This window comes from Dromiciops gliroides, chromosome 4 (genome assembly GCF_019393635.1).
Source record: "Dromiciops gliroides isolate mDroGli1 chromosome 4, mDroGli1.pri, whole genome shotgun sequence".
Lineage (NCBI taxonomy): Eukaryota > Metazoa > Chordata > Mammalia > Microbiotheria > Microbiotheriidae > Dromiciops > Dromiciops gliroides.
In genome coordinates, this window is record NC_057864.1 from 63,947,492 (window position 1) to 63,972,580 (window position 25,089).

Consider the following 25,089-nt stretch of genomic DNA (forward strand, 5'->3'; position numbering starts at 1 on the left):
GTTTTTGTTGGTTGATTATTTTTAAAAAAACATTAACTTTTCAGAATAAAAAGCACCTTACAGGTTCTTTTATAACCAAGTATCTCCCATTGATATAGCAAGATTAATGCAAAAAAGATCATTGAAGATTCCTTGGAATTGATAACAATGGAAATAATTATGTTCATTGACTATGATAATGAACATCAGACAAGATGTAAGATAGGGAGATATATGTCCACCAAAGATACTTTTCACTGTGCTGTGATGAAGTGGATCCAGTGTAGGATCCAGATTGCAAATTGGATTCCATATTGAGAATGAGGTCCTCAAGCTTCTCCTGTCTTTAGATTTCATTGAACTTATTAAATCAAACCCCAGACTACTGTGGAGCTTATAGAAAAAGATAAATAATCATTCAAAGTGGATGAGGAATATCTATTGTCCAATTTACAACGTGCATTTGAATGGACACATCTAAGAGTTTGATCATGGGACTAGGACACTTGGGCGAGTGGGCTGGATTGCTTTGGAGAAAGTTCAAAGTCTTTTATTGACCCAAAATTCCTTGTGAAAGCCAAGATTCATCTTTTCAACAGCAACATTTTGTCAATGCTGCTATATATCAGGGAGATGTGGAATACCATGGCATTCTGAGGAACTAAAAATCAGCATCTCACAAAAGAATGGAGATGCATGTGGAAGGTGTAAGCATGCTACATACAGCATATACACAATGAGGGACTCCAAAGAACAAGAATAAAGGAGTTGTGTGCTGTGAAGAAAAAACAGGCTAGCCATATGGCAAGAATGAGGACTGAAGGTTGATAGCCAGAGTGCTCCACTGGTACCTTCATGATGTTGGAAGAAAGAGATTAATGCCTATAGCACATTGAATGGGACTCCTGAGAAAAAAACTTGGGGGAGGACATGGACAGGAACAACATAGGCATGGAAAGGTTGTGATTAGCAATATTGAAGAGAACTCCCTAATCAATTAGATCATATATGTTTTTGACTATTTTAGTATAGTGGATAATGTATTGGGATTAGAGTCAGGAAATCATGAATTGACATTTCCCCCTAATACTTACTATGTGATCCTGGGTAAATCATTTAAATTCTCTGAGGCTTACTTTTTCATGCATAAAATGGGAATAATTGGTGTAATATCAACATCAGAAAAGACAACATAACGTAGTTCGTAGTAAACTGACCTCAGAATCATGAATCCCTGAGTTTTGATTCTACTTCTGACATCTACTGGCTGTGTAACCCTGGAAAAGTCATTTTACTCCTTAGGTGCCTGAAGAAAACATTTGAGTTCAGAATAGTTGCTCATCTGTGTTGGTAGAAGTTTCCTCACTAGAGAGCAAAACATACCTCATACTATTGTAATGAGGTTCAAATGAGCTAATTTATGAAAAGTCATTTTCAAACTATAAAAAGTTTCTTGGAATGGGTCAATGCGATGGCCAAACTATTACTATTTTGAAGTACTATTACCACAAAATACATTCACTATTTTGAACGAAAACAAAATTAAAATCAAAAGTCAAGAAAAGATATACTAACAAGTGAATTCACTTATAGCTAGGTGAAGGGGAGGAGAAGAAGAGAAGAGAAACACTCACTTATTACATATGTAATCACTTGGGTAATCAGTCAAACAATAAGCATTTATAAAGCACTTTTTCTTTCTTTTTTTAAAAGCAATTTTTATAAGATAATGTATTTGGTACTGAGAATGCTAAGAGAATAAAATAAAATTTTCCTTCATCCTAGAGCTCTTTCTTTCATACTTTCCATAGCAATTTGGCTTTTCTCTGACAGCACTGTATCCCTGATTGTACAGGCTATACCTTTGGTCACACACCCCCATTGTTACTTTCAGACTTTTCCTTTGCCTTTTGACTCAGAAATCTTTCCTCTTTTTAAATCCATATAATCAAAAATTTATATCCAACCAGAATTATGGAAACTATAGTATACCAGCTCTCTGGTCCTTCCTCCTTTCTTAAGGGGTTCAGCATCCAACTCACTATCTTCCTCTGCTGTTATACTAGAAGACTTTAATAGCCATTTAGATTTTGCCTCATGCTTCCTCACATTCCATTTCCTTTGACCTTAAAAACCCAAGTTATATTCCTTCGCTTTGTCTCTGCCACTCATAGAGATGGTCAGTCACTCACTAGATCTTGCTATTTTACCCACAAGTGTGCCTTTTTCATGTTGAGAAACTCTGAAATTCCCTTCTGTAACCATAACTTATTCTCATTCCTTCTCTTTTATTTTTTTTGTGAGGCAATTGGGGTTAAATGACTTGCCCAGGGTCACACAGCTAGTAAGTGTCAAGTGTCTGAGGCCGGATTTGAACTCAGGTCCTCCTGACTCCAGGGCTGGTGCTCTATCCACTGTGCCACCTAGCTGCCCCCGTTCCTTCTCTCCATGCTTCATCTTACCTATACTTGCTCTTTACCCTCATTGAGACCTCCATTCATTCCGCCCCATGTCCTTCTTTTATATCTTTCCACCTTTTCTCAGCAAAACTTCTCCACATTCACGGCCTCCACGTGCTTTCATCTCACTTACTCCTCAACCTTTTGCAATCTGGCTTTCAACGTGATCACTCATATGAAATAGTTGTCTCCAAATTAGGTTGTCTTTTCTTAGTCCTAATCTTTCCTGACATAGCTATAGCATTTGACTCTTTTGAGAATCTGCTCCTCCTGGATATCCTCCCTGCTCTGAATTTTGATGAAATTTCCCCTCTCCTGACTTGCCTCCTACTTGTATGACCCCACCTCAATTCCTTTCATGACTAATCATGGAAATATTGCTTATTAAGTGAGTAGATGGCATGGTTCAACCTGCACTTTAGGAAAATCACTTTGATAGATTCGTAAGGGGTAGATTATTTCAATAATCATGTTAGAAGTGGTGAGGAACTGAAGAAGGGTAAGTGGTGGTATGGGTAGAGAGAACAGGATGTATGTCCTCAACTATAAAATGAGAAAGTTAGACTTGTTGAGCCTGGAGCTTGCCATTTTAGATTTAAATTCCATGATAATGAATAAAGTATAGCAATTATTTACATTATTCCATTTTTTCCTTAAGCACTTAAGGCTTTTTTGTTTTGATACAAAATTATAATAAAATCTAAGTTCTATTTGAAGAAAATTTGTGCTAAGAAAATAATGTACATCAATTGCTTTATGAAAAGTATAAGGAAGTACAGATTAATTTTAATTAAAAAGGGATGCATGTCACTACATACATTTTGGAAATTATTGTCTTTATAAAGCTACTGGTATTCTATCTAAGTAGTATGCTCCTACTCTTAGTTCTCTGTCATTGCCTTTGATTTCCTTTAAATAATTTGTGGCAGGGATAGTTCCTTCACCAAAGATCTCCAATTATAATGTGGAGGTCAGATTTAGATAGATGGGAGGTTGTGAATCTATGCTGTATTTCTATATCATGTCACTACTCCATGGCATATCAATTTTCTCCCTTCATTGTGGTGTTACTATGTTTAGCACCATTTAAGAATCTGACTGAAGATATGAAAGAACCAAAAAGAAGGTAATAATGCAGATGTCCCAGAATGCTTTTGAACGTCCTAATATCAGTGGATTTCTCTTGAAATTCCCAGTGTTAAGGTCTGCTCTGAAAGTTCTTTTAGTGGCTAGGAGAAACACAAGAGTCAGTATTTAGTGGTAACCAGCTGGTTAACAGATGACCAATTCTCCACTTAAAGCATGGCCCTTGTTTAATCAGGGAATGAGAGAGTAGAACAGTGGGTGTGTTTCCTTCTCTCTTGGGGCTTTATTGCTTATATCATTTTAGTCAGTCCATCCCAAATTGGAAAATGGGCAGAATGTGTTAAAAACTCACAACTTTTACATGGTATTCTAAGTGTTAAACATAATGAAGATTGTTGTATATTATATAGAGTTAGTGGTCCTTCATTCTAATACGTATGCTTTAAGAGCTACTCAGAATTACCTTGTTTTAAAGGATATCATCAGTGATTATATAAAAATGTGAACATTTACTCTGTACAAAATATTTGATTCATTCACCTATTTAAGCATTTATGGCATACCTACACATGCCCAGCAATATATCAGCACCATTGGAGTACAAAAGAATACAAGGACACAGTGTTCACCCTCAAATAGCTTATGATTTATTTGTGAAGATTGTATATACACATATGAAACAGTCAGGGAACAAATCCAATTTTTGTTCTGCTATACCGTACTGTGATGATTCATTGTGTTTTTCCCCTGCCTATAATTCTTTTTCTCTCATCCATATACCTATCTTACTCATTCATTTCAAGTATAATATCTTCTATGATACTTTCAATTCCTGTTTGATGGCACATTGATTTGACTCCTCTCTGAACTCCTGTGGTACTTGGAGAGTGTATCACAAATTTATTATTCAAAGTGTCTTAGGATTGTGTAACTTAGAGACTGCCTTCATTTTACATATGAAGAAACAGAGATAAATGGGGACTTGCCACTTGATTATATATTTTCTTGTATTCTCTTTCATTTGTATTATTTCTTTTTATTAGAAGCTACTTTTTGTTTTTTATCACATTTATCAGTGGTGAGGAAATTGTACTTTCTTTTTCCACTAGAATACCAGGACATATCTGATTAATCTTTCTGTTTTTCAACACCTCTAGTATATAGTACCTTGCAAATTGTAGGTTCATAATAAATGTCTATTGAATGATTGGATGCTAGGCACACAAAAGAGTGTCACCAAGTATGTGATTAAATAATTAATTATTGATAATCTAATATAGTTTAGAAACCCACTATTTCAATAATGAGCCAAGATATTTTGTTCTAAAGTGAGTCAGACTGAAGGATAAAACTTGGAAAGTGTGAGATAGAAGAGAAATTAAGTTAAGAAGTGGGAAAAAGGGAGAGACACCTTTCTCTTTTGGGTGCTCTCCCTTTGGTCACAATATTCCAAGAAAACTTGGGGAACTGAAAAAAAAAGTAGGACAAAAGTCATATTGAAGAGTCACTAATTGCCCATTTTCTTCCAATATATTTTTATTTCATAAAATATTTCTAAATTACATGTAAAATATTTTAATATTCATTTTTCAAAATTTTGAGTTACAAATGATGTCCTTCCCTCCCTCCCTCAAAAAGACAAACAATTTGATATAGAATTATACATGTGAAGTCATGAAAAACATATTTCTACATTAGCTATGTTGCAAAAACAAAACAAAACAAAAACACTGACCAAAAAGGGAAAAAAAATAAGGTTTAAAAAAGCATGCTTTGATCTGCATTCAATCTTCAGTTCTGTCTCTGGAGGTCTATAGCATTGTTATCATGTCTTTCAGAATTGTCTTGGATCATGGTAGTAATCAGAATAGCTGTCATTCACAGTTGATAAATATACAATATTACTATTACTATGGTTCTGCTCACTTCATTTTGCATCAATTCATATGTCTTCCCAGGTTTTTCTGAAACCATCCTGCTTATTATTTTTATAGCCCTAAAGTATTCCATCACAATTATATACCACAACTTTTTCAGCCATTCCCCAATTAATTGGCATACCCCGAATTTCCAGTTCTTAGCCACCGCAAAAAGAGCTGTGATAAATAGTTTTATACATTTAGGTCCTTTTCCTTTTTCTTTGATCTCTTTGGGATAAAAACCTAGTAGCTGTATTGCTGGGTATGCAGTTTTATAGCCCTTTGGGCATAGTTCCCAAATCTCTCACCAAAATTGTTGTATCTGTTCACAACTCCACTACGAGTGCATTAGTGTCCCAATTAATGTCCCCATTAGTGTTCCAATTTTTCTTCATATTGGCATATTAGCCAATCTAATAGGTATCAGGTGATACCTTACAGTTGCTTAAATTTTCATTTCTCTTATCAATAGTAATTTAGAGTATTTTCCCCTATGACTATAGATCCTTTGATTTCTTCTGAAAACTTCCTGTTTATATCCTTTGATCATTTAATAATTGGGGAATGACTCATTCTTATAAATTTGACTTAGTTCTTTATATATTTGAGAAATGAGGCCTTTATTAGAGAACCATGCTGTAAATTTTTCTGTTTCCCACTTTCCTTCTAATTTTGTAAGTACCCCTTAAAAAAGTAGAATATTTTTATGATCTTCAATGAGGTCATAAAATGTAAAACTTACATTTTCTTACATTATTTATTATTTCAATTTGTAAATTGGTTTGTAACATTGTCTCATAATCATTTTACATGTGAAAGAATGTCAGTTTCAAGAAATATGCTTACTTAGAACACAAAGAATTTCACACACACATTTTGATCATTAGACCTTTATTAAAAAACTAATATTCTTATACTACATTCACATTCCACAACCTGTTCTTTAATTTACTTTGAATTTTTCTTCCCCTGACATGACATGTTCTCACTATAATTTTATTTGTTCTAATACAAGAAACTTAGCTTCAACAAAATTGTTTCGTACACAAACCTTGCTTGTTTTTGCCTTCTATCTTCAAGCATGTGCTTCCCTTTCCACCAATCTGTATTTCCTTCAAGAGACAGTATCTAGCCATCCACCAGAAGATCCTACTTAGCACAGTCATCTTGCCATCTGCTCTCTTACTCTTGCTTTGGGAACAGTATTAAATTCTACACTACCCTAATTGTTGAAAAGAATGTAAAAGACTGTTTTATGGATCTCCTCAGAATATCTATGACAACCTAAACACCTACTCATTTTCCTAGCTTCCACTCTCCTTTATATATTACGCCTCTATTTAGATTTAAATTCCTCAAAGCCAGGAGCTGGTTTACTTTTTGTTATTCTTCCTCTCTCTGCCCCTCCCAGTGCCAGTGTCTGGTACATACAGTAGTAGGTCCTAAATAAATACTTCATCAATTGATTCATCCATTCATTCTATATGATGCAATGGAAAGAATATTCTGGCTTTTTACCTCATTATTCAATTGAATTTACTCTTTCCAAAGTTACCGGTGATCTCTTAATTGCCATATCTGAGGGTCCTTTCTCAGTCCTAATCCTTCTTGACATTTGATACTTTTGCTCCATCTCCTCCTGGATATTCTTTCTTCTCTGAGTTTTCATGACCCTGTTTTCTCCCTGTTCACCTCCTACCAACCTGGCCTTTCTTTCTCAGTCTCCTTTGGTGGCTCATCATCCATATCATACCTCACCAGGTATTCCTCAAGCTTCTTTCCTGAGTTTTTCTTCACTCTCTATGCTCTTGGTAACTTCATCAGCTCCCATAAATTTAATGACTAACTTTCTCCAAATAATTTCTGTATCTGTATATCCATCTCCTAGTCCCACATCACCATTTGCCTATTAAATATTTAAACTGTACATCCTACCTAGAGCCATTTTAACTGAACATGTCCAAGACTGAACTCATTATCTTTTCTCCCAAACTGTCCCTTTTCCAAACTTCCCCACTACTATTGAAGGCATCATCATCCATCCAGTGTCTCGGGTTGACATTTTTTTTTCAGGGGGGTTAAGTGACTTGCCCAGGGTCACACAACTAGTAAGTGTCTGAGGCCAGCTTTGAACTTACTTCCTGAATTCTATCCACTGTGCTACCTAGCTGCCCTAGATTGTGGGTAGTGAAGAGAATTACAGTGTGAAATGATGCCCTGTTTATCTTGAGAGGATGGTGGGAAATTCCAATGGAAGTATCTAGTAGGCAAGTAGAATTGATATATTAGTAAGCTACTGATAATTTTCACTAATGTTTTAGCAATAAGGGTCATATGAATACTTTATTATTTTATATATTACAAATGAAAGGTGCCCTTTGAGTAGAAAATATTCTCTTCCCCCCAAAAAGCAAAAATTTGAAAGATACTCATACTACATTTTCAATAGTTACTACTAACTCATTTGAACTTTAATGTTTTCCTGCCTTTTAATAACAACAACAAAAAATATAAGCACATTTTATTTATTATTGATTTAATAATGTCACCTCCCCAAATTTTAATATAGTGGTGCTCAGTACTTTAAAAACAATGGCTAGGTTTTTATGTTCCATTGTGTTTCTGGTGTTTCTTCCCTAAAAGAAATAATCTTGATTGTCTCTGCTATATGCTAAATGTACAGTACAAAAAGAATCCTGCTTCTGGAGCATGAGCCAAGAACATTTTGTTCTGTCTTTACAATGAAATGCAGATTTCCCATTAAAAGACAAATCCATCATTTCAAACGTTTGAATAGGATAGTACATTAAAAAAATAATTCCAGCTGCTTAAATTTAGGACATTCAAAAAGTCCAATTGAAGAATATTTGTGGGGTCCCAAGCAATTTTCATTTGATTATGAAGTGGATAAATTTTCATTCACTGTAGAATTTTACCTCTTAATATTTTGTTCTGAAGCAGCCACAGGAGTATTGATAGGCATTTTGGGGCTCAGAGACTCCATATAGTATTTAAATGGTCTAATTCACTTGTTTTGTTCTAATGAAAGATAACTTTATGTTTGTTGAAATAGTATTTTTGAGTGTACAAAAATGGTAATTTTAATGTAGAAGTTTGCTTCTTCATACATAAACCTGTCTTGTCTCCCTCTTCTTTCTTTTCTGGGAAGTCATTCTCTGCCACATTTGTCACCATGATCTCCAAGCAGTATCTCCCCTCCCCCCAAGCACTTCTGTTCCTGGGGTAATAACATGTAATGCTGCTCCTAGCCTATTCCCACATTTTTAGGCATTTCAGCAAGTTCTCTTCAATTGTTGATGACTTTCCCCCAGCTTTATTTAGAAATAAGAAGCAACAAAGCTAGTGTCATTCCCTGGAGAGTATCCACATGGGATCCACATGCTATATGACATTCACGTGTTTTTAGTACAGGAAGATGGGTGGCTATAACTTCATCAAGTTAGTGAGATTTTTTGTCCAGTTTTCAGATCTTTTAAGGCAGAAGAGAGAGGCATGAGTAGTGAACCTGAGCTCTCTCTAGTGGACTACAAGCTTGATATTAGTCAGTAGTGAGATATGACAGTGAAGAATGTGAACTTAGGCTGTATTAAGAGAGAGGGAAAAGATTGTTGATAGTCCCAATGTACTCTGCCCTGGTCAGGCCCCATTTGGGATATTGTGTTCAACTGTGTGGATGCCATATTTTAGAAAGGGCATTGATAAACTAGGAAACTTCGAGAAGTGGGTAAACCAGAATATAAAATCTCACTTGATTATGTGATTTGAGGACTGGTTGAAGGAATTGTGGTTGTTGAATCTGTAGAAGAGAAGATTTGGGAGAAACATGATTATTGTCTGAGGATTTTTGAAGGGCTGTCATGTGGAAAAGTCAATAACAGTAAACTTTTATTAAGCACCTATTCTATGTCAAACACTGTGCAAAACAGCATTGATAAAAAAATGAAAGAAAGAAAAGAAAAGAAAAGAAAAATAGTCCCTGCTCTCAAGGATCTTATGGTCTAGTGGGGGAAAACAACACAAACACACACAAGAAAAAAATGAAAAGTGCGCAGGGGAAGTGGGGAACAGGGGAGAGGTCCACAGATTCGGGCATAATGGAGAAGTCAAAGAAGAAAAATGTCAGGTGGGAAATGAAGAGATGCCCAAGGAGATGTTTGTCCTGTTCCCTCTCCTTAAATGGAAGAGTTTATGACTTCACAGTCCAATCAGAAAGATAGAGGGGACTGAAGAGGCGGGATTAACTAGACTTATTCCCAGTGATGAGTATGTATGCTGGGGACATAGTGGAAGAGCCAAAGAGGTCCAAAGTGAGAGTGCAGCTGGGTGGGAAATGAAGAGATGCCTGAGGATTAGATTTGCTTTTTTGGACCTCAGAGTAAAGAACTGGAAAGAGTGGGGGGAAATTGTAAAGATATTTATTTAAACCTGATAAAGGGGGAAATAAGCTCATCGCTGAGCTTCCTAGAAGTAGAATGGGTGTCCTCATAAAGAAGTGGATTCTGCTTTATTTGACGTATTTAAACAAAGGGTTTAGGCCCTCTTGTTGACTGTGTTGTTGTGGTCATCGTTTTTGAGGCAGGCATTGGATTAGAAGGCGACTTTTTTTTTTACTTCCTTTGAAGTCAGAAATCCTATGATTCGGATCATGTACAAAAGGAAACATTTGATGTAATCTAATCCTTGTCACTCAACAGCCTGCCTTCTTCATAACTTCACATAGTTCTGGTTCATTTTTCGTTTCTTGACTACTGACTGTTTTTTTCCTTGGTCTTTCCTCACCTATTCCAGCTGCATTTTGCCTAGTCCATTTGTCTCTCTTTGTAGTCTCTTGTTACATAATTGATTTGAGAATAGTGACTATATCTTTTTTGGTTTTGTATCTCCAGCATTTAACATGATACTTCTAGAAACTAGGTACTAACAGATATTTATTGGCATGTAATTGACGCTTCTTAAAGATTTCTAGTGAGGTGGTCTAAGAGCATAACAAAATATAACAAAACCAAAATACATTTTGACGTCAGAGGCTTTCAGAACAGGGCATGTGTTTATTCTATGTTACGCATGTATTAATACAATAGACATTTATGAATATTGTAGAAATTAATATTCTATACACAGATAATGTGTGAAAAGTAATAAAGGTATGCTAGAGTAATAGGCATTATAATTGGTTTGGCAAAAGTGGTAGCCAAATTCTTTTAAATCAGCATAAGGGATAGGTGTTAATATGAAAATTCCATGCTAGAGGATTATAATAAGGGAAAATACCTCAGTGAAATTCATTTTGTAGTGGGGGCAGCTAGGTGGCACAGGGGATAAAGCACCAGCCCTGGATTCAGGAGAACCTGAGTTCAAATCCAGCCTCAGACACTTGACACTTACTAGCTGTGTGACTTTAGGCAAGTCACTTAACCCTCATTTCCCCGCCAAAAAAAAAAAAAAATTAATTTTGTAGTGACATCTTTTAAATTCTATCCTTTTCCTGACCTAGGCTCTCAATTGTATAATATTCCACACTATCTCCAATGCTTCTGGTTCATCAAAGGCCAATCCAAAATGGAACTGGCAATTATCAGGGTTCCAGTGGTGAATATTTAGTTCTTGCCCACTTGTTTCTCTGGTATACCTAGGGATTGGCAATTATGGTAGCTATGGACCTGACCTAATAATTATCCAAAAGGAAATTTTTCTGAAGTTTCTTACCGCTCACAGTGTATGCCAAGATAAGCTCTAAATGGATACATTACTTACATATAAAGAGTAACATCATGGGGCAGCTAGGTGGCGCAGTGGATAAAGCACTGGCCTTGAATTCAGGAGTACCTGAGTTCAAATCTGGCCTCAGAAACTTAACACTTACTAGCTGTGTGACCCTGGGCAAGTCACTTAACCCTAATTTCCCCACAAAATTAAAAAAAAAAAAGTAACATCATAAACAAATTAGATGATCAAGGAAGAAATTGCTTTAAGCTCCCTGGATAGGAAGAGACTTTATATCCAAACTAGGGGTTGAGAGGATCAAAGAAAAAAAAATGGACAATTTTAATTATTATATAATTTAGAAGGTTTTACACAAACAAAGCTAATGCTGCTAAAATTAGAAGAAAAAAAGTCCTTGCAACAAATTTCTCTGATGAAATTTTCATTTTTAAGGAACTGGCTCAAATTTATAGGAAGAGCCATTGCCCAATTGATAAATCATTCAAGAATATGAACTGGGGGCAACTTTGTGGCGCAGTGGATAAAGTACTGGCCCTAGATTCAGGAGGACCTGAGTTCAAATCCAGCCTCAGACACTTGCCACTTACTAGCTGTGTGACTCTGGGCAAGTCACTTAACCCTCATTGCCCCCACCAAAAAAAAAAAAAAAAAGAATATGAAGTACCAGTTTTCTAATGAGGAAATCTAAGCTTTCTAAATCCATATGAAAAAATGCTCCAAATGATTAATCATCTTAAAATGCATAGACTTCAGGTGGGTAAATCTGACCAAAGAAATAACAAATATTGGAGGGGCTTTGGGAAAACAGGCATATTGGTACACTGTTGGTAGACTGTGAATTATTAACGAAATTCTTGAAAGCCACCTGGAAATATTCCCCCAAAGTTATTAAACTGTGCATATCCTTTGACCCAGCAATACCCAGCAATTAGGCTTATGTTCCCCCCACCAAAAAAATCAAAGAAATGGAAAAAAGATTCATATGTAGACAAATATTTACAATTTTGGGCGGGTATCAAAGAACTGGAAAATAAGGAGGTGCTTATCAATTGAGTAATGGTTGGGCAAATTATGGTGTATGAATATTATGGAATACTATTTTACTGGAAGTAATAATAAAAGACATACTTTCAGAAAAACCGAGGAAAACTTGTGTGAAATGATGCAAAGTGAAGTAAATAGATCCAGAACAGTTTGTATAGTAATAATAACATTGTAAAGACAAAGAACTTAGACTCAGAAATTCTGATCAACATAAGATGAACCCACGTTTTCAGAAGGCCCATAATGTGACATGCTACTTATTTCCTGGCAGAGGGATGATGGGCTCAGGGTGTAGACTGAGATCACTTTTTTGGGACATGGCTAATGCAGGAATTTGATTTACTTGGATATTCATATTTGTTACAAGTATTTTCTTTTTTATTTCCCCTGGAGGGAGAGAATAGTTTTTTGTTCATTAAAAAGAATTAAATTAAGTTAAAAGTCTTACCAATTACCATTACATTTTATAAAACCAATTTTGTAGCATTGTCAAACTACCTCTTCATTGTGCATTCCCCTCCCTTAATTCCTAAGAAAGATTTATTCAAAAAAGAATGGATTCTAGTTCGTTTCAGTCTACTTGTACTGGGTCCTCTTTTTCTAAATATGTCAGCCATTTTCACAAATAATATACTGAGCTCACATTTCATTTCTGACCCAACTAAAGGAAAACTGTATCTCAGTGCACAAGGGGTACCATATACTGTTGTCCTCGTGTTTCCAGTCATTGCCAGCACTGGCTATCAAAACTGCTTATGCTGCAAATAAAATTTGAAATGAAACCCATCTGGTGTTTCTCATTGAATTAGGACCAGAACATTTCTTTTAAATATTAACAGATGGTTAAATTCTTAATATCAAACTAACATTTTAAAACATCTGAGGGGACCCACTAAAAGGGGAAAAGCATGGAGGGCCATGTGTTTTTTCCATCCTCAAGTCCTACACTTCCCCTCCCCCTATCCTTCCAAGCCACGTGTCAAAGATCATTAGACTTCCATCTCAAGTATTTCTTTATTCCTTAGTAGCTTGTTTAGGTATCAAGGTAATGTAATCAAATAACTCTGGGAATATGTTGCTGTTGGCATATTCAAACAAGTTTTATTAGAACAAATTTTTTTCCCTTGTGCTTTTTTCAATAGGAAAAAGAAAAGAAATACATGCTTCCCTTGGACAACCTGAAAGTTCGAGATGTGGAAAAAAGCTTTATGTCTAGCAAGCATATCTTTGCACTTTTTAATACAGAGCAAAGGTAAGAAAATAAAGGAGGTTCTCCTTTCATGGATTTTGCTAAAGCTGAGTGAAATTCAGAAGCTGTGCACATACACACACACACACACACGCACACACACACGCACGCGCACACATTATTCTTACCCCTAAACTGGTTGTTTGAGGTTTCTACTTCCTTTCCTTTTATTTTTATATCCTCTGCACTGTATAGGGTTTTGGTATCTTTTTTTAGGCTGACAGATATCTCTAAATGTCATCTTATTTTTCTCCTGCTTTTAAGAGAGAGCCTCTACACAGAGGCTTTCCTTTACCTGAACTTCGAATTTCCGTACTATTTATTAAAAGGCAAGGTGCATTCAAAGCGCACTAGCTGGGCTTGGGCTTATATCCAGTCTTTACAAGCTACTGATTGGGAAAAATGATTTACCCTGAATCTCAGTTTTCTCACATTTACAATGGGAAGAAGAACACTACTGCCTATATCACAAAAGTTTTAAGAATTAAAATAGGTTATGAATATGAAGTTGTTAATGCTAAGGTTCTATAGAAGTTGGATAATTGCCATAACATCATCATTGTCAATCACAATGCCTTTGTTTCACATATTAAATTGCTGGTGTCAAAAATAGCTCATTAAGTAATGTCTATCCAGATCTATTATGACTAGAATCCTACCAGAGATAATTGTAATAATGTTCTGTTTGAACAGTCTCACAGTCTCTGAAAGCCTTTTCACTTACAGTGTATAGGTAAGAGTAGAGCTTTTGTATTTACTTTTTTTTTTTTTTGGTGAGGCAATTGGGGGTTAAGTGACTTGCCCAGGGTCACACAGTTAAGTGTCTGAGGCCAGATTTGAACTCAGGCACTCCTGACTCCAGGGCCAGTGCTCTATCCACTGCGCCACCTAGCTGTCCCTGTATTTACTTTCAAAGATATGATCACAAATTTGCAAAATTAATTATTGCTCCGAGGTTGTGAGAGGCACAATCACCCCCTCCTCAGTCTCTGAGGGGAGAGAATGGGGATTAGGGTCACAGTTTAGCTCAACTCCCTTAGTCTGAAGTTCCAGGTCCAAAACATATCTCAGGTTCAAGTCCCAGGGACCGTGGCTTCTCAGTGTTTCCCTGCCAGGCTGGTCAGCTGCATCACCCCATCTGCAGTCACTGGTATCACCATGGCTTAAACTCCCAAGCACACAGGCATTGCCTCCAGCACCTGTAACAGAGGACTAACCCCCTGGCCCTATATTAAAATCAACATTTCCATGCCCCTCTTTGTGAGCTGGGTAAAAAGAGAGATAAGCAGAGAAAGGCAATTGCCTCCCCTCTCCCAGGTTCATTCACTTTGGGCTTGACTTGAAAAGATGCTGATAGTTCTACATCAGGATTTCCTTCTGGACAGTAGTTTCATATTTGCAGATGAAGGTCACTGTGAGCTTCATAATAACATTGTTCAATTAGAGAAGGGGAAAGAAAATTTAAAAGGATGGAAAGTCTAAAATAGGTGTGAAAGTAGGAAGTAATTTTTAATGGGAAAAATGAACAGGATCAAAACCGTGTAAGTCTGTTTCTGTGAGTCCGTTGTGAAGGAGCATCAACGCCAGTTTGTGAAATCTGATATTTAACAAGTGCCTCCAGATTTCCTTGCGTCTTCATTTACAAATGAATAAGAGCAATTTATTATGTTCAGGGGCTAACCCAGAGTGGGGAACAAGAGACCAAAGCTCCTTCCTGTGCTTCTAGCCTATTGCTCAGTGACTCATTATTTATAACATTTTTAAACCACAGGAGTGAGAGAATCAAAAAGAAATACACAAGAACAACAAAGACATCCTAAAGAAAAATAAAATGGTCTTTAACATTGGCATCTTTACCTTAGAGGAGCCAGAGCAAAGGCACTAAAAATAATGGAGGGAGGCCAAAAGAGATGGCCAAAATTTAGAGGCCATCGTCAGGGGGATTGGGTGTGCCTCTGAAGTGAGCTGCAGAGAAGTGCTCCACACAGCATATTCCTGCATCTTCCACGCTCCTACCCTGATGAACAGGAAATGTAATTGTCAAATCAGAAGTCAGACTAAATCAGGAGTCTTTGGACAACCCGGATAGTATATGACGTAGACATCACAGAAATAAGAATTTCCTTGTGACACAAATACCCTGGGAAGCTCACATCTCTCAGTAGATCCCCTTGAATGGGACCCTCTGGCAACTCATGGCCTAAAGTCATGACATATAGTCAAGTGTTCATGACTTGTAGACTTGAATGTCTGGTTACATAAAACAGGGCAGTCAGCTTTTTCTTTTTTAATCCCCTAGCCATATTTAGGGGCAGCTAAGTGAGTCAGTGGATAGAGTGCTGGGCCTGGAGTCAGGAAGACATCTTCCTGAGTTGTGTGACTCTAGGCGAATCACTTAATCCTGTTTGCCTCAGTTTCTCCATCTGTAAAATGAGCTGGAAAAGGAAATGGCAAAACAGTATCCTTGCAAAGAAAATCCTAAATGAGGTCAGGTACAACTGAGATGACTGAACCACAAAAAGCCATTTTTAACCTGTTGAACCTCAAGGCTCCTTTGATAACCTCAGAACTGTCACAGTGGTTGTGATCAGAATGTGAACAGAGTATAATGAGGAACCAGGTACAGTCTAAAAGAACATCCAAGGTAGTTCATTTTCAGTTTAAACTAATTAGAGAGATCTAGAAAACCCCTAGAGGGAGGGATTATTCTGCATCCTCCTTTCCTCCAAGATTTTGATATCCTTTAAGGAAACATGTTCCTTCCTGTAGGCTCTATGAGAAAGTGTATCAGAAATGCTTTGGCTTATTGGTATAGCTTTATCCCACTGAAGCACTAACATGGCTTGAGTCCATATTCTAGAAGCCTCTCCTAGATCTCCTAATAGACCTCAAAAATAACAAAATGGATAGTGAGAAGAGCCCTGGCCTTGGAGTTACTAGGTGATCCAAACTAGATGCTTACCTCTGATGCTTACTGTGTGACCAGGAGCAAGTTTCAAATGTATCTGAACCTTAGTTACTCGTTACTCACTGTAAAACAGGGGTAATAATTTGGGCTCTCTCTCTATTCATGTTGTTTTCCAGGACTTGCACACATTTTCTTGTTTCATTAGCAAGAACTAATGAAATTTGAAATCCTTTGGATAAATACTGTATTTAATAGACTTGGGAAGAGAGATAATATACTATCAAACTTGAACTTAATTCATATGGCCCTCCATAAAATGTGTCCACTAAAAAGCACATATTGAGTACAGCATTGGGTCTGTGTGCTATTTTTTAAAAAAAGACATGATCCATAAAGAGTGTGTGATCAAGTTGTTCCTAGGGAATAACTAGAAGTTTCTGAGCAGATACACTGTCACATACGTTAACATGATTCTCAAACTCTTATGGAGATAAGGCAAAAAAATGATCAGAGTAGGATCAGGTTAGGCATGAAAAATTTTTTGGAAGTCTTCAGTTGCATCTTACTATGAAGTGGTAGGGAGAGAGAGAGTTTTAAAACAACAACAACAACTTTTTTTCCCCTTGTAAATAAGAAAAAACTTGATTAGCCAAAACCAAGTGGTGGTACAATTGGAATAATGACTTTATGAGCACAGAATTGGATATGACTTCAAATTAACTAATATTGCTTTAAAATCTGGATGTATTTCCCATTTTTGGATCATCAATTACTAGCATATGGACTCAAGTAGTTGAGGGTTAAATTGTTTTAACTTGTGTTATGCCTTTTTCTCAATTTAAAAAAAAATTCTGATCTCATAATTCTGATGAGTTAGTTGATTTGACAGTACAAACACCAAACTCAGGGATAATTTTCACACCAATTTCAGCTAAAATATAAACCATTTCATTTAACATGTGATTATTTAGTAAAAAATTTTTGATGTCGGGGCAGCTAGGGGGCACAGTGGAAAAAGCACTGGCCCTGGAGTCAGGAGGACCTGAGTTCAAATCTGGCCTCAGACACTTGACACGTACTAGCTGTGTGACCCTGGGAAAGTCACTTAACCATCATTGCTCTGTAAAAATTAAAATTAAATTAATAAATAAATAATAATACATTTTTCGATGTTTTCTATTTTCTTATTTGTATATGTGGTTTCCACTAGTATAACATAAGCTTCTTGAGGTCAGAGCACATTTTATTCTTTATTTTGCATATTAAAGTGCCTAGCACAGTACCTGATACAAAGTAAGTTTTTAAGAAATTCTTGTTGAACTGACACTGAGTTTGCACATACAGATCAGAAGGGAGAATGTGAAGTAAATCCACAAGACAACAAGGACACACTGTGTACTTCAAGAATCCTAGTTTTTATGCCCAACGGGCTATACCCTTTGATCCAGCAATACCATTGCTAGGTTTATATCCCAAATTCATCCCAAGAAAGAGAAAAAAATTTCTAGCAGCTCTTTTTGTGGTGACTAAGAATTGGAAATCAAAGGAATGCCCATCAATTGGGGAGTGACTAAAGAAGTTGCAGTGTATGATTGTGGTAGAACATTATTGTGCGACAAGAAATGACAAGCAGGATGATTTCAGAAAGGCCTGGAAAGGCTTGTATGAACTGAAGTATACTGAAGTAAGCAGAACCAGGAGAACGCTGTACACAGTGACAGCGATATTGTTTGATGAAGAACTGTGACTTAACTCTTCTCATCAATACAGTGATCCAAGACAATCCCAAAGGACTAATGATGAAGCATGCTATCCACCTCCAAAGAAAGAACTGATACTGATTGAACATAGACTGAAGCATGCTGTTTTTCACTTTCCATTTTTTCTTTTATTCAAGTTTTCTTATACAAAATGCCTAATATTGTAATGCTTTACATAATTGCACTTGTATAACATATATCAGATTGCTTTTACTGAGTCAGGGAAGGGAGGTAGGGAAGGAGGGATACAATGTGGAACTCAAAACTTTAAATGAAAATGTTTATTATTTTAAGAAAGAATACCAATTTTGCAGCTGTCGGGAGAATACATTGGAGAGGATTGGTATTGAGTCCAGGGAACCCACTTTGGAGGCAAATAAAATAGTTTAGGTGGTTGTAGTTGTTGTTCAATAATTTCAGTAGTGTCTGACCTCTATCCATGGGGTTTTCTTTCCAAAGATACAGGAGTGTTTTGCCATTTCCTTCTCCCAAGGCAGACAAAGGCTAAGTGACTTTCTCAAAATAACACAACTAGGAAATTTCTGAGGCTGGATTTGAACTTGGATCTTCCTGATTCCAAGCCTAGCACTTTCTCAATTGCACCAACTAACTGCCTCTAATAGTTGAAGTGAGAGGTGATAAATGCCAGATCTAGAGGGTAGTGGTTATAAGTAGAAATGAAGGAACAGATGTGATAGATATTATGAAAGCATAATCAATAGATATTGGATACTGGATATGGAACTGAAGAAGGGGGAAGAGTTGAGAATGACTCCCAAATTGTAAACCTGAATGTCTATAATGGTCATGACTTCTATAGTAATGGGGAGGTTAGAAAGAGAGGCAAGTTTTGAGTGTCAGACAGTTGCATTTTGGAAATTTTGAGCTGGATAAACATATTCAGGTGGGGATGTCCATTCGGCATTTTTAAGGTATGAGGCTAGAGCTCAGGAAGAGAAATAAGGAGTGAAACTATAAACTTGAAAACCATCTGCAAAGAGATGATTATTTGGACCCATGGGAAAGGATTAGGTCATTGAGAGAGTTTATAAAGAGAACCCTGATACACATATATGAATGGGATTGGGAGTGGGAGGGAATGGCTGATGACCACAAAATACCTTTGTTATAAATATCCAGGAAGATGTGTATTCTAGCTCAACCAAGAGTTACAAGAGTACCAGACTTAGTAGTGAACAGAATATAAGGAGAAACCATAGTTGGACATCTCCATTGCACAAAATCACAAATTAGGACTTCAGGCAAGTAATGGGAGTAGGAATTATGGCACAAGGTGAAGCCTGGATCACATAGCCGGACCCCAAGAACAGAACAGGAAGATTGGGATTATACAAGCAGTCCCCTAGCAGAGGGACCACAGATCCACCAATAAAACTCTGTAGAGGGGACCTTGGATTTAGCCCATCAGCAAAGAACAACACCATAGTGCTATTGTCCTGACCCCAAAAGGGACATCTACAATTCAGCTTCCAGGCACAAGGATTGCAGTGCTGCCATTCTTTTCAGAAAAGGAAATCTCAGCACAAGTTCCCAGGAACAGAAGAGATTTGGAATTCCTGTCTGCTTCAGGAGAGAGGACCTCAGAGCTACCCCCTAGATTTATAAAAAACAAGGTCCCTGGTTGGCCTTGAAGGGTGGAATCTAATATTTAGCTTTTAAACCCAGAGGTCACAGGACTGTCACTCTACCAAGGAAGAGGGGATTTCAGAGCTAGACTCTTAAAGTTGAAAAGGGGATATTGGAGCCACTCCCAGGGAAAGATGAGGACCATAGCGTTATCCTTCTGACTCTAGTATTAGAAAAACAGATGAGATAAGCCAGGATGATACCAGGCCACAACAGTCCCATTAGAAGTATGCAAAGTCTAGCCCTAACATGAAGTCCTAGTTCAGGGTATAAGATAGGATGAATAAGTAAACAAACAAACAAACAAAATTAAAGAGGTGTATGTAGCCAGGGATTCCCAAGACACAAACCCAGAAGTGAATAATTCCAAACCCCTACAAGTAAAACCTCAAAGAATAGCATAGTTTTGTGTAAAAATCAGCAAGAATTCCTAGAAATAATGAAAGAGTTTTAAAAAGAATTTTTTTTATATATTGTACATTAAATAGGAGCAGTAGAGGACAGAATTAGAGAGAAATAACAGTGGAGGAGAGAAGTGGAAAATAAATCATCAACTTGAAACAAGAGATGGAAAACCTTGCCCAGGCAATAAACTTCCTAAAATAGAATTGGCCAAACAGAAGTTAATGACTCTGTGAGATGACAATAAATGTTAAGAAAAAGTAAAAAGATTTTTAAAATAGAAGAAGATTTAAGGTATCTCATATAAAAAAAACTCACTTGGAAAATAAGTCAGGAAGAGATGATTCAAGAATCACTGGACAACTTGAAACCCATAATTGACTTTTAAAAAGAGTCTATATATCATATTTCAAGAAATCATGAAAAAGAACTTCTAGGACATATTAGAATAAGGAAATAATGAAAATATAAAGATTCCACTGATCATCATCATCTAAAAAAACCCTAGAGTGATAACTATTAGAAATATCATGGGCTTCTAGCTCTAGTTTAAAAAATACTGCAAGAAGCCAGAAAGAGTTCAAGTATTGAGTAAATACAATCATAATCACTATAAAGGAACAGAGAACATGTAATGCCACATTCCCAAAAGCAAAAGACACAGGCCTGCAACCCAGAATACTTTATCCATTAAAAATAAATATGATACTTCAGGGAAAATATTACATTAGAGGATTTTCAAGCATCCTTGATGAGAGAAGATCACAGCAAAGTAAAAACATTGAACTACAAATGTGGTAATGCTACAAGAGATAAAAAATTATATTATCAATATTTATAAAAATAATTTTGAAAGACGAAAACTTTGATCAATACAGTGATTAACTGTGACTCCAGAGGACCAATGAGGAAGAATGCTTCCCACCTCTTGACAAAGATTACTATATAGAAAGAGACACATTTTTGGATTTGGCCAGTAAGGAATATTTTTTCTTGGTTATTTTTACTAGTTGAAAGTTCCCTCACCTTCCCAATTAAATGGGAAGGTAGGAATGAGAAAAAATAAATTTTAAAAAACAGAAGAGAGTATGTTGGAAGAAAATGGACAGTTGGTCAGCAGTGTCAAATACTGCAGAGAGGTCAAGAATGGTGGCTGAATAAAAGGTCATTAGATATATTAAGAGGGTAATTACTGGTACTATGGAGAGAGCCATTTTGTAGTGAAAGGGTTTGATTGCATAGGGTTGAAAAGTGAATGTAAGAGAAAACAATGAAGGCATTTTGTTTAGATGATTTTTTAGCTAGAAGTTTGTGAAAGGGGAAGATAGATTTGATAGCTTAATTGAATGGCAGAGTCAAGTTAGGGGGTTGTTTTGCTTTAAGGAGAAGGAGATATGGTTATGTCATAAGCAACAGCGAAGGAGTCAGCAGATAAAAGAGACTGAAATGTAGAGAGACTGGGAATGATTGAAGGGGAAAATTCCTGGAAGAAAATAGAATCAAAGGTGAAAAAAATGAATGAATGAATGAATATTTGCTAGACATCTACTAGTGCAAAACACTATTCTTATTCTGAAAATACAAAAAGAGAAGCTAGAGTGTCCCTTCTCTTGAAGTTCTCAAATTCCTATAAGGTTTCACCAGAAAGTCAAAAGGAAAGGTCTAGGGAGTCCTTAGGGTATAGTGGCAAAGCAGATAGTAATTGACCATTTCACAATGTCAAAGAACTTGGTCGTGAAAACTTTCTTTTTTGGTCTTCAGTAGTTGTGGCTACTGAGGAGTCAGGGGCTGCAGTATATATATGGGCATTAATAGGTCATATCTCCACAAGGGTTGCTCCCCTAAGCAATAGGCTGATAGCAGGGTTAGTGGTCTATGGGGCACTGCTCTTCCACTTCATTAGCTTACATGTGGAAGCACTGTGAAGAGGATCATGTAAAAGTTTTGGTCTTGGAAAAGAGAATTATTACTTTAAAGTTTGGAGCAAAAGAGAAGAGAAGGAGAAAATGTCAAGGAGATTACAAATATAGAATTTGGCAAAAGCACCATGGTGTACTTGGCCTCCATTTTTTTTAGTAAAGAGATAAAGAATTCTGCTGAGATGGAGGGGAGAAAGGGATGGTATGATGATGTTGGTGCTGATGATGGTGCTAGTGGTGGTAGTGGTGGAAGAGAAATAGTAAACACTTGCATAGTGCTCACTATGTGACAGGCACTGTGCTAAGCTATTTAAAATTATTTTCTCATTTGATCCTCACAATAACCATGCTATTATTATACCCATTTTACATATAAGGAAACGGGGACATTCAAAGATCAAGTGACTTACCCAGCCAATAAGTGTCTGAGAACTCAAACTCTTCTCTTCCTGATCCCAAGGCCCATTGATCTATCTACTATGCCACGTACCTGGAAGTAACTTGAGAAAATATTTGATACATATGCCATGGGGAGTATAATAGAAAACAGATAAGTCAGTAAAAATTAAAAGTAATTCTGCGAGGCAGTTAAGGAACAGTTGAGATCAGAATGATCTGATAAGTTATCAGGTCAGAATTGTAAAGGAAAGAAAGTGAAGACAGAGCAAGGAAAGGTGGGAAGATCATGATTACGAAGAATAGATTTAGGAAGAGTAAGGCAGAAGGCAAAATGGAAAGGCTATGATCTGAGAGAGGGTTTTTAGAGTTCTTAATCAAGGAGGTTGAAGAGTTGTAGGCCATGGTGAGGTTGAAGTTATGACAAGATTGAGGCTACGCCTTTCCTTTGTGGCTCAGGTGAAAGATGGTTCAGATCATAGGGAATATACATCTAAATGAAAACATTGAAGAAGCCACAGAACTCTCACACTTACAAAACATAAATGTGTCTTCAAGAAGAGGCTCAATAATTTGGAACTATGCCTAAAGGACTATAAAACTGTGGCTACCCTTTAACCCAGAAACACCACCACTAGGTCTGTATCCCAAAGATCAAAGAAAGAGGAAAAGGACTTGTATGCTATAAAAACATTTTTAACAGCTCTTTTTGTAGTGGCAAAGAACAGGAAATTGAGGGGATGCCCATCAATTGGGGAGATGGCTGAACAAGTTGTGGTATATGATTGTGATGGGATATTATTGTGCTATAAGAAATGACAAGCATAAATATGAATTGATGCAAAGTGAAGTGAGCAGATCCACAATAATAGGAATAGTGTGTGATGATCAACTGTGAATGACAGCTATTGGCGTTAGATCTGGGCTTATATCCTCCTTAGACACTTACTAAGTGCATGATTTTGGACAAGTCATTTAACTTGTGTGTGCCTCAGCTTTCTTATTTGTAAAATAAGGGGATTAGACTAGATAATCTTTTAGTTACCTAAATCTATACCACTTTGATCTGGAGAGAACATTTCAAGTCATATTGTGTGGAGACAGAATACACTAGCTGTGTTACCCAGGGCAAGTCGCTTCTCCCTGTTTACCTCTGTTTCCTCATCTGTACAATGAACTGGAGAAGGAAATGGCAAACCACTCCAATATCTTTGCCAAGGAAACCCCAAATGAGCTTACAAAGTCAGACATGACTGAAATGACTGAATAACAATATATTCTGTACTTAGTTTTTTTATATACCTATCCCCCCCACTCTTCCCAAGCAATATAACATAAGCTCCTCTTGTGCAGAAATCATTATTTTGGAAGGTTTTTTTGTTTTTAGTTTTGTCTCTCCAGCCTTATCACCTACTATAGTGCCTGGTACATAGTAGATGCTTATTACATATACATGCTTATTATATGAATGAGTAATTGAATAAACTTTGCTAGGGAATGGGGTGAGAGAAATAATTTGAGGGAATATCAGAGTAGAAGGTAGGTTTGTTACTTCGAAATCAGATTGAGGGGCAACTAGGTGGCGCAGTGAATAAAGCACCGGCCCTGGATTCAGGAAGACCTGAGTTCAAATCCGACCTCAGACACTTGACACTTACTAGTGGTGTGACCCTGGGCAAGTCACTTAACCCTTATTGCCCCACAAAAAACAAACAAACAAAAACTAACAAACAGAAACCAGATTGAGACAAACAAGTTTGGAGGTAAAAGAGAAGCTGGTAAAGAGACACCGAAGACATTCAGGGGAGGAAGTGGGTAGTTAATGGAGCAAGGTATTGTGAATCAGATATTTGAGTGCTTTGAGGTTCAGAAGAATCATTCAACAGATCTTCTAAATTTAGGTGCGAAATTTCAGCATGCTTTTTTAAAGTATGACAGGCCTGATTAAGTGCTCCCCTTTCATTTCTGAGAAATGACTTTTTCAGTCCCTTCTGTTTGGGTTGCAGATTTATTCCTAAAGCTCATTCAGTTGCTATTTCCACTTTCCGCTATAAAGTACAAAAGCAGTTTCTCTGTGGCCCCTCATCATCAGGTGTATGGGAACTAATGTATTTAACATCCTCCCCTAAAAAGCCTCTAGTGTTCTCAGTGCATTCATGTGGTCTTAACTAGACTGGTGACGCCTATGTTTGATGCATTGTAAACAGTGCTTTGGAGCTAAAATTTCTTAAATGAAAGGATTTATTACTAGTAGCAGTTACTTCTTCAGCTTCTGAGGTTAGTTGGCTACATACACTAATGACTGATTCAGCTTACATAAAATTTCATGTAAGGATAAGAATTCGAGGCCCCTTCTGAGTATCCTTTAAGATTAGTGTCAGAGTTATGTGAGAGGATTTGATTGTATTTCTAATATTTTCTTTTTATATTTACAGCTTCATAAAACCTTTCTTAAGCTGTAGGTTGAAGGTCCCTGGGCTTTTGGGGGGGGCGGTGGGGGGAGAGAACGAGGGTAATAGTCTAAGGCATTAAAATGCTCATCAGAATTTCTGTACTGTTAGTATTGTCACATTATC

General features: G+C 36.8%; 1 protein-coding gene across 8 annotated transcripts in view; it reads left to right on the forward strand.

Annotated features, from left to right (window-relative positions):
* Positions 1-25,089, forward strand: part of DNM3 (dynamin 3) — a 592,171-nt gene that overhangs the window by 396,125 nt on the left and 170,957 nt on the right. For all 8 annotated transcript variants that reach the window (XR_006356236.1, XM_044000106.1, XM_044000101.1 and 5 more), the window contains one exon: positions 13,375-13,484. Coding sequence is in view for 7 of the 8 variants with exons in the window: in XM_044000106.1 (XP_043856041.1) it covers positions 13,375-13,484 (110 nt within the window). In the remaining variant the exon portion in view is untranslated. The remainder of the gene's footprint in view (positions 1-13,374; positions 13,485-25,089) is intronic.